At 42.1% G+C, this 10,010-nt stretch overlaps 1 protein-coding gene across 3 annotated transcripts in view; it reads right to left on the bottom strand.

Moving 5' to 3' along the window:
* MDM2 (MDM2 proto-oncogene) overlaps nucleotides 1–9,084 on the bottom strand; it is a 64,623-nt gene extending 55,539 nt beyond the window's left edge. For all 3 annotated transcript variants that reach the window (XM_081589808.1, XM_081589823.1, XM_081589806.1), the window contains exons 1-2: nucleotides 8,997–9,084; nucleotides 4,038–4,149 (exon numbers count right to left, since the gene is read on the bottom strand). In XM_081589808.1, coding sequence (XP_081445934.1) covers nucleotides 4,038–4,132 — 95 coding nt within the window. In that variant the 5' untranslated portion in view covers nucleotides 4,133–4,149; nucleotides 8,997–9,084. The remainder of the gene's footprint in view (nucleotides 1–4,037; nucleotides 4,150–8,996) is intronic.
* Nucleotides 9,085–10,010: the final 926 nt, after the last annotated feature.

Here is a 10,010-nt window from a genome sequence, read left to right on the forward strand (position 1 = left end):
AATGTCTAGTTAAGTACCTGACACTGTTTTTACCCAATTGCTGACATACAAGTTTTCTGCTCTCAAGGATCTTCTAAGAAAGTAAAGAAAGAGTAGAGGTCAGGATGGAGGTTTGCTGTATATTAGAAGCTAGAGAAGAGGAAGGAAAAAGAGGCCAACAGGAAACCACTTAGGAAATGCATCAGTTAAAGAAACATCTCTGCAAAGCAGTATTGTTTATTATTAGCAAAGCAGAGTGGTTATGGGCTAAATGCCAAGATGTTGAGACAATCCTCTTGTAACGGTAACTGTTATGGTTTTCTTCAGCAAAATGAGATTCTACTTATATGAATAACACTTTAAAGGATGTTGCTTTTTTTTTCCCTTTAACAGAGGATCCTTGCTCATCCAGAGAACTTTCAACATGAATTAATGGGCAAGCAGCAACATCACAGGCATCAAGTCCAGAAGTTTTTTAAAAAATAAGTCCTTATCCTTTACCTGTCACCTCTGGGTTCTGGCCCATCCAGAATGGAAGAATTAAAGATAGGAGGAATGAAAGACAGGGAGATGGGAAGGGTGAGGCAGAGCACAAGAATTCCTGCAGTTTTTAGTGGATAATTTAACCTGTGCATCTTCACAGCAGGACAGAGGAGACCAAGACTGGGTTAGAATGGAGATAAACAGAACAGCATTTGTACCCATGGGTACTCATCAAGTATCCATGATGAGAGGCCATGCTTCTCTGGAGCCACATGGTGCTCTGTCAGGGGAGGAGTAGATGGAAGTTTCAGCTTGTTTCCTTGGCAAAATCCTTGAGTTTCAGAAAAGCATCGACTTTTTTTGAGGGATAAGAGATTCACAGGCTTGACATCCCTATGAGGAATGTGGTTTGAGTACAACCACTGGATGTTCTCAAGATGTTCTTTGACTTCAGAAGAATAGTTCTCTGGCTGAATTCTCCATGGCAATCATTTCATTATAATAAGGAGACGTTTCCTCTCAGCACACAGGTTCTGGCCAATGTCCATACTCCTGTGTGAGTGGGCACTGGGAGGCCCTCTAGTGATGCTCCATCTTCCTATGGTTTTACAGAGGTCCTGGACCATTATGAGAGTGAGTTTTTCCTATGTCCTTTACTGAGTATCTGTAGAACCTTCATACAGATGCCTAGCTCCAAGACCCACGCATGACCTTGCAGTCATTGGTGATACTGCTTCCTTCATCTACCACCTCAAATTGAAGAACTGCAAAAAGTAGTGGAGATGAGGTAGTGACTGAATAGGTGGAAGGCTGCTGGGGCAAGGGAAGCTTGGGGTAATTAGGGATGACCAAAGTTAGGGAGCACAAAGAGGATGGTGGAGGGCCGAGTAGGCCACCTCCCACTTGGTTGGAAAGTTTGCTCTTGGATGGAACTGGCTTATTCACCCCCAGGCCAGCAGCGCCATGTGTAGACTCCATCTGTGAGCCCCATGTCCATCAGACCACTCCCTTTCTTTCACCCACCTCAGGTTTGGTGCTCTATGGAATGCAAGGATGCCCAAGGGCAGGCTAGCTAACTAGTCTATTTTTACTTTTAACCAGTTACATTTACTTATTGCTTTCTGGATTACAAAGTCTATCAGATCAAGTCCTCCTTTCTTGCCCCTTTTTACCCTCAAATGTTCACTGGTATACCTTTAGCTGCACGTAGCAATTAAAACTGGATTAAACAAATTGGGGTTTACTTTCCCACTAGAACAAGAAGACCACAGACAGGCAGCTGATGGCACCGCTTAAGCAGCTCAGCATTTCTGGACGAGGTTCTCTCACCTCTTCCTTATCAATTAGCACAATTCTAGACACCCACATTTTGGGGGGGTGTGGCATCATGGTAATAAGAGAATTTAGCATTTCTAGCCTCTAGAGTGAAGGTGAACAAAAGCAGGAATGGGTTTCGGTTAGGAAACCAATTATGTCTTCCATAGCATTTTGGCCTCTTCCCCCATGTATAGTGTTTTGTTGAATTGTACGAAGCTTTCTGTTTCTAACAAACATGGCCAGGGTATCATTCCATAATTCTCTAAGAACTCCAGTCCCATGGTTAGTCTTGCTTTCAAACTCCAGGCAGAGAAAGACCTGGAGAGTCTGCTCATTCCCATGGTAAAGAGCAATTCTGGAGATCCCAGGAGATCTCCTCAATAGACTGGTTGATTTTGAGCCTCCCACCTCCTGGGTTAAGGCCCACTCATCACCCTTTCACAACAAACTGCTGACTCTAATTTTAAATTGAGAATACAGAAATTGAGAAAACAGGAAACTGATTTTTTGGGGGGAGTGTAAGGACAAAATGAAAACGGAAAAAAAATGAAGACATATGGTTGATTTGGACCATTTCAAAAGAAAAAATAATCTCATATGAGTAACAAAAAAAATCAAAATTTAGAAGTGAATATGAATCTAAAATGGCTCTAAAAACTAAAGCTCGCTTTAAAAAATACATAGTACTGGCTGGTTTAATAAACATGCAGGCTTGTTCATGTGGCATGCCTAGTGTTTATGAGATTTTAGTTAAATAGAAAAATGTGGATTACTATGGTTTAGGTGATGTGCCATTTTCCAAATTAAAAACAGTATAGCAAAAATAACCTCCAGATATCTATAAATAATTAAATTGATAATAATTCACCTCCCAATGATTTCATGTTAAATGTAAAGCACCTTTGATAAATCAAATTAAATCATGTCTTCTAATATAAGAAATATAAAAGTAAATCCATTTAATGTTTTGCATACTTCCTAAAAACAGAATATATGAGTAACGAAGTACATATGAAGAAGAAACCACCTCTCACAAGGACCAAACAAAATCTTTCTCATTAATTTCATCTAATATACTCCCAATATAAGCAAATGAGAAATTATAATTTTAACCTGAAAAAGCACACTCAGGGGATTTCAGAGATGGAGGGTCCCTTGGAAATCATTTGGATCCAAGCCCTCATTTTACAAATGAGGAAACTGAGAACTAAGAGGCAAGGGGCTTCCCCACGGCCAAAGGTCACCCTGGTCAAAGGCAGAGTTTGGACTGGCAGCCATGATTCTGAGGTCCAAGCCAGCCCTGCTCCACAGTGACTCACCTGCCCACAGACTGGTCCTTTTCGTGGTAGGTTTATTTCCCCTTTTTAAACTTTAGCGGTAACAGAGATAGTTCAGTTCAGTCACTCAGTCGTGTCCAACTCTTTGCGACCCCATGAATTGCAGCACGCCAGGCCTCTCTGTCCATCACCAACTCCCGGAGTCTACCCAAACCCATGTCCATCGAGTCGGTGATGCCATCCAACCATCTCATTCTCTGTCGTCCCCTTCTCCTCCCGCCCCCAATCCTACCCAGCATTAGGGTCTTTTCCAATGAGTCAACCCTTCGCATGAGGTGGCCAAAGTATTGGAGTTTCAGCTTCAACATCAGACCTTCCAAAGAACACCCAGGATTGATCTCTTTTAGGATGGATTGATTGGATCTCCTTGCAGTCCAAGGGACTCTCAAGAGTCTCCTCCAAATGCATAACTGATTACCCCTTAGTGGGCTTGCAAGATTGTTTGCAAGTAAGCCAGCAGTTGGCAAAAGTAACTGTTGATTTTATCAATAGTAGCCCACATCTCAATAATATATTCAATAACCAAAAATAAAGCTCCTTTTCAGGGTAAAAGATCATCTCTGTTACAGAAGTATGTGCACTTCTTCCAGGGGTACACAGGAATATTTGGTGCTTTGCAATTTTAATCCTGTAATAAAAAAAGCCCCATTCAAGTCAAGCAGGATTCAATATTGCCTGCAATAGCAATAGAATTGTCTATACTCTTGGATCCATATCCTTCTCTCATACACTGACCACTCAGCCTACTCCAACCTGCTTTTTGCCTCCATCACACCACAGAAACAGCCTCATTAAGGTCCAGAATAAACTGTCAATAAACACAATGGTTGTTTTTCTGTGCATGTCTACCTTGACCTCCCAGAAATACTGTCACCTTTGGCCACCCTGTCTCCCATTATACCATCCCTGTTTTCCTCCTACCTCTTTGAATCTTCCTTTTCAGCTTCTTTTGGAAGGACTGATGTTGTAGCTGAAACTCCAATACTTTGGCCACCTGATGCGAAGAGATGATTCATTTGAAAAGACCCTGATGCTGGGAAAGATTGAGGGCAGGAGGAGAAGGGGACGACAGAGGATGAGATGGTTAGATGGCATCACCGACTCGATGGACATGGGTTTGGGTGGACTCTGGGAGTTGGTGATGGACAGGGAGGCCTGGTGTGCTGCGGTTCATGGGGTCGCAAAGAGTCAGACATGACTGAGCGACTGAACTGAACTGAACTGTAGAAATATCTACCACTACCAGTATATGCTGGGGTTCCTCAAGGTTCAGCTGTAGAGCTCTTGCATTATACTGTCTTCCAAGGTAAACTCATTCTGGTCTGTGTTTTCATCCTCATCAGGTGTACCCCAGAAACTCCCTATCTCCACTACACCCCAAAATCTCCTGTCCCGAAGACATACAGATAGCTAACAGGCACATGGAAAGACGCTCAATATTGCTGATTATTAGAGAAATGCAAATCAAAATGACAATATACCATCTCACACCTGTCAGAATGACTATCATCAGAAAGTCTACAAACAACAAGTATTGACGAGGATGTGAAGAAAAGGGAACTCTCCTGCAATGCTGGTGGAAATGTAAACTGGTGTAGCCACTATGGAAAACAGGATGGAGGCTCCTCAAAAAACTAAAAAGAGAACTCCCATACGATCCAGCAATTCCACTCCTGGGTATATATCTGGAAAAATATGAAAACTCTAATTTGAAAAGATCCATGAACCCCAATGTTCATAGAAGCACTATTTACAATAGCCAAGGTATGGAAGCAACCTGACTGTCCATCGACAGATGAATGGTAAAGATACAGTATACAAGAATACACACACACACACACACACACATACATATGTAAAAACACATAATGGAACTACTCAGCCTTAAAAAATAGTTAAATTCTGCCATTTGCAGCAATGTGGATGGACCTAGAGAATATTACATTTAGTGAAGTCAGTAAGAAACACTCTTGGAGGGCACAAACAGAACCTTATATGCACCAGGACCCAGAAGAAAGAAGCAGTGACCCCACAAGAGACTGACCCAGACTTCCCCGTGAGTGTCCCAGGAGTCTCCGGCAGAAGCGTGGGTCGGCGGTGGCCTGCTGCAAGGTTGGGACACTGAGCAGAGCAGTGCACCCAAGGGACCTTTTGAAGGAAGTCGCCATTATCTTCCTTACCTCCACCATAGTTTGGCCTCAAGTCAAACAACAGGGAGGGAACACAGCCCCGCCCATCAACAGAAAATTGGATTAAAGATTTACTGAGCATGGCCCCACCCATCAGAACAAGACCCACTTTCCCCCTCAGTCTCTACCATCAGGAAGCTTCCATAAGCCTCTTATCCTTCTCCATCAGAAGGCACACAGACTGAAATCCACAGTCACAGAAAACTAACCAATCTGATCACATGGACTGCAGCCGTGTCTAACTCAATGACACTATGAGCCATGCCGTGTAGGGCCACCCAAGATGGACGGGTCACGGTGGAGAGGTCTGACAAAATGTGGTCCACTGGAGAAGGGGACAGCAAACCACTTCAGTATTCTTGCCTTGAGAACTCCATGAACAGTATGAAAAGGCAAAAAGATAGGACACTGAAAGATGAACTCCCCAGGTCAGTAAGTGCCCAATATGCTACTAGAGATCAGTGGAGAAATAACTCCAGAAAGACTGAAGAGACAGAGCCAAAGCAAAAACAACACTCAGTCATGGATGTGACTGGTGATGGAAGTACAGTCCGATGCTGTAAAGAGCAATATTGCATAGGAACCTGGAATGTTAGGTCTATGAATGAAGGGAAATTGGAAGTGGTCAAAGAGGAGATGGCAAGAGTGAACATAGACATTTTAGTAATCAGCGAACTAAAATGGACTGGAATGGGTGAATTTAACTCAGATGACCATTATATCTACTACTGTGGGCAAGAATCCCTTAGAAGAAATGGAGCAGCCATCAGAGTCAACAAAAGAGTCTGAAATGCAGTACTTGGATGCAATCTCAAAAACAACCGAGTGATCTCTGTTCGTTTCCAAGGCAAAGCATTCAATATCACGGTAATCCAAGCCTATGCCCCGACCAATAATGCTGAAGAAGCTGAAGTTGAATGGTTCTATGAAGACCTACAAGACCTTCTAGAACTAACACCTAAAAATGATGTCCTTTTCGTTATCTGGGACTGGCATGCACAAGTAGGAAGTCAAGAAATACCTGGAGTAACAGGCAAAGTTGGCCTTGGAGTATAGAATGAAGAAGGGCAAAGGCTAATAGAATTTTGCCAAGAGAACACACTAGTCATAGCAAACACCCTCCTCCAACAACACAAGAGAAGACTCTACCAGATGATCAATACCAAGATCAGATTGATTATATTTTTTTGTAGCCAAAGATGGAGAAGCTCTATATGGTCAGCAAAAACAAGAACAGGAGCTGACTGACTGTAGCTCAGATCATGAACTCCTTACGGCAAAATTCAGACTTAAATTGTAGAAAGTAGGGAAAACCACTAGACCATTCAGGTATGACTTAAATCAAGTTCCTTATGATTATGCAGTGGAAGTGACAAACAGATTCAAGGGATTAGATCTGATAGACAGAGTGCCTGAAGAACTATGGACAGAGGTTTGTGACATCCTACAGGAGGCAATGATCAAGACCATGTCCAAGAAAAAAAGAAATGCAAAAAGGCAAAACGGTTATCTGAGGAGGCCTTACAAACAGCTGTGAAAAGAAGTGAAAGGCAAAGGAGAAAAAGAAAGATATATCCATTTGAACGCAGAGTTCCAAAGAATAGCAAGGAGAGATAAGAAAGCCTTCCTCAGTGATCAGTGCAGAATGGGAAACACTAGAGATCTCTTCAAGAATATTAGAGATACCAAGGGAACATTTCTTGAAAAAATGGGCACAATAAAGGACAGCAATGGTATGGACTTAACAGAAGCAGAAGATATTAAGAAGAGGTAGCAAGAATACACAGAACTGTACAAAAAAGATCTTCATGACCCAGATAATCATGATGGTGTGATCACTCACCTAGAGCCAGACATCTTGGAATGCGAAGTCAAGTGGGCCTTAGGAAGCATCACTACAAACAAAGCTAGTGGAGGTGATGGAATTCCAGTTGAGCTATTTCAAATCCTGAAAGATGATGCTATGAAAGTACTGAACTCAATATGCCATCAAATCTGGAAAACTCAGCAGTGGCCACAGGACTGGAAAAGGTCAGTTTTCATTCCAATCCCAAAGAAAGGCAATGCCAAAGAATGTTCAAACTACTGCACAATTGCACTCATCTCACATGCTAGCAAAGTAATCCTCAAAATTCTCCATGCCAGGCTTCAACAGTACGTGAACCGTGAACTTTCAGATGTTCAAGTTTGATTTAGAAAAGGCAGAGGAACCAGAGATCAAATTGCCAATATCTGCTGGATCATCGAAAAAGCAAGAGAGTTCCAGAAAAACATCTATTTCTGCTTTATTGACTATGCCAAAGCTTTTGACTGTGTGGATCACAACATACTGTGGAAAATTCTTAAAGACATGGGAATACCAGACCACCTGACCTGCTTCCTGAGAAATCTGTATGCAGGTCAAGAAGCAACAGTGAGAACTGGACATGGAACAACAGACTGGTTCCAAATCGGGAAAGGAGTACATCAAGGCTGTATATTGTCACCGTGCTTACTTAACTTATATGCAGAGTACATCATGAGAAACACTGGACTGGATGAAGCCCAAGCTGGAATCAAGAGTGCTGGGAGAAATATCAATAACCTCAGATATGCAGATGACACCACCCTTATGGCAGAAAGTAAAGAAGACCTAAAGAGCCTCTTGATGAAATTGAAAGAGGAGAGTGAAAAAGTTGGCTTAAAAGCTCAACATTCAGAAAACTAAGATCATGGCATCTGGTCCCATCAGTTCATGGCAAATAGATGAGGAAACAGTGGAAACAGTGGCTGACTTTACTTTCTGGGGCTCCAAAATCAGTGCAGATGGTCACTGCAGCCATGAAATTAAAAGACGCTTACTCCTTGGAAGAAAAGTTATGCCCAACCTAGACAGCATATTAAAAAGCAGAGACGTTACTTTGCCAACAAAGGACCATCTAGTCAGTTATGGTTTTGCCAGTAGTCATGTATGGATGTGAAAGATGGACCATAAAGAAAGCTGAGCACTGAAGAATTGATGTTTTTGAACTGTGGTGTTGGAGAAGACTCTTGAGAGTCCCTTGGACTGCAAGGAGATCCAACCAGTCCATCCTCAAGGAAATCAGTCCTGAATATTCATTGGAAGGACTGATACTGAAGCTGAAATTCCAGTACTTTGGCTACCTGATGTGAAGAGCTGACTCACTTGAAAAGACCCTGATGCTGGGAAAGATTGAAGGTGGGAGGAGAAGGGGACGACAGAGGATGAGATGGTTGGATGGCATCACCGACTCAATGGACATGAGTTTGGGTAAACTATGAGAGTTGGTGATGGACAGGGAGGCCTGGCATGCTGCAGTCCATGGGGTTGCAAAGAGCTGGACAGAACTGATAAACTGAACACCTGAAATTAATATTGTAAATCAATTACATATCAATTAAAAAAAAAAAGACTCCTGACTTCTAGACCTATCTATCTGGTTACTTAATAACTTTAACTGGATTTCTCAAAGACACTTTAAAGTCGAGATAGCTACATGTGAATTCAGTCTCCACACTCCCCAGCCTAACCTTTTGTCGTGTTTCCTATCTCAAGAGAGTGGTACCTTCCTCTTTTAAGCTGCCCAAATCATACACGTGGTTCCTGACTTCATCCCTCCCCATGCTCTCCATTTCCAATCCATCTCAAGCCCACTTGATCCCATCTACAAAATCCTCTTGCTCTACCCACTTGTCGTCTCACCACCACCTCTCCAAGCGATCACATCTCACTAAAGTTGTCTCTGCTCTCCTAGCGTCTCTCTGGTTCTCTTTCATATGTTTCAAAACAAAGGCACTGACTGTGACAATGTGATGATGCTCAGAACACTCCGTCTTGCTCTTACTAGATTCCTAACAGTCTATAAGCTATTCTGTCGTCCAAGGGCTGGCCTTCCTTTCCAATCTCTGGCCTTCCTTTCCAATTTCGTGTCATACCACATCTCCCCTAAATGTAGTTCCTACACTCCATCCTTTTGGCACTTTAAAACTCATCACAAATTCCTCCAACCAAAGGCCCTTTGCATGCACTATTCCCTTTCACCAGAGTGCAATCCCCCTTCTCTTTACTCAGCCTCCTCTCTTTGCTCAGCTAACTTCTACACAGCCATCAAATTTCAGCTCAGTTGTCCTCTCCTTATGGACACCTTTGCTGACAGCCAATCCTGGGCCAGATTCTTTTGTTACATGCTCCAGAGAACCATGTGTCTTCTACTATTTGAATCTGAAATAATAAATTTTTAATTAATGTCTATCTTTTCTGCTGGAGTAATGTTTAAGATCACAGAGAACACAGGACTGTCTTTGCACAGTGTGTGGCACAGTACCTGGCACATAATGTATGTTTAATAAATCTTTGTTGAATGAATGAAATGATCATCCTAGTCCTGATGTTAGCAACTATAATCTAGTTCAAGTTTGCAAACAGAAATGCAAAACAGAATATATCTAATAAATACAGTCTTCATTCTTCTCTTCAGGCCTTCTCCTTTGACCATTCTGCATATTCATTCACCCAACAACTAATCACCAATGGGGTCAGTGTGGAGTGCTCCATTAGTTGCTTATAAATAGATTTTTTGATTTGAAACTAGCAAGGTTTAAAAAGTATTTTTAAACATGAACCGGAGAAAATTTGCTTCATTTCACAGAGAAGAGGATTTCTTCTTTATGTGATTTTACTTATAAAAATATTTATTTTTTGACT

This window comes from Giraffa tippelskirchi, chromosome 4, assembly GCF_054371585.1.
Source record: "Giraffa tippelskirchi isolate mGirTip1 chromosome 4, T2T-mGirTip1v1.2.pri, whole genome shotgun sequence".
Taxonomy (NCBI): domain Eukaryota; kingdom Metazoa; phylum Chordata; class Mammalia; order Artiodactyla; family Giraffidae; genus Giraffa; species Giraffa tippelskirchi.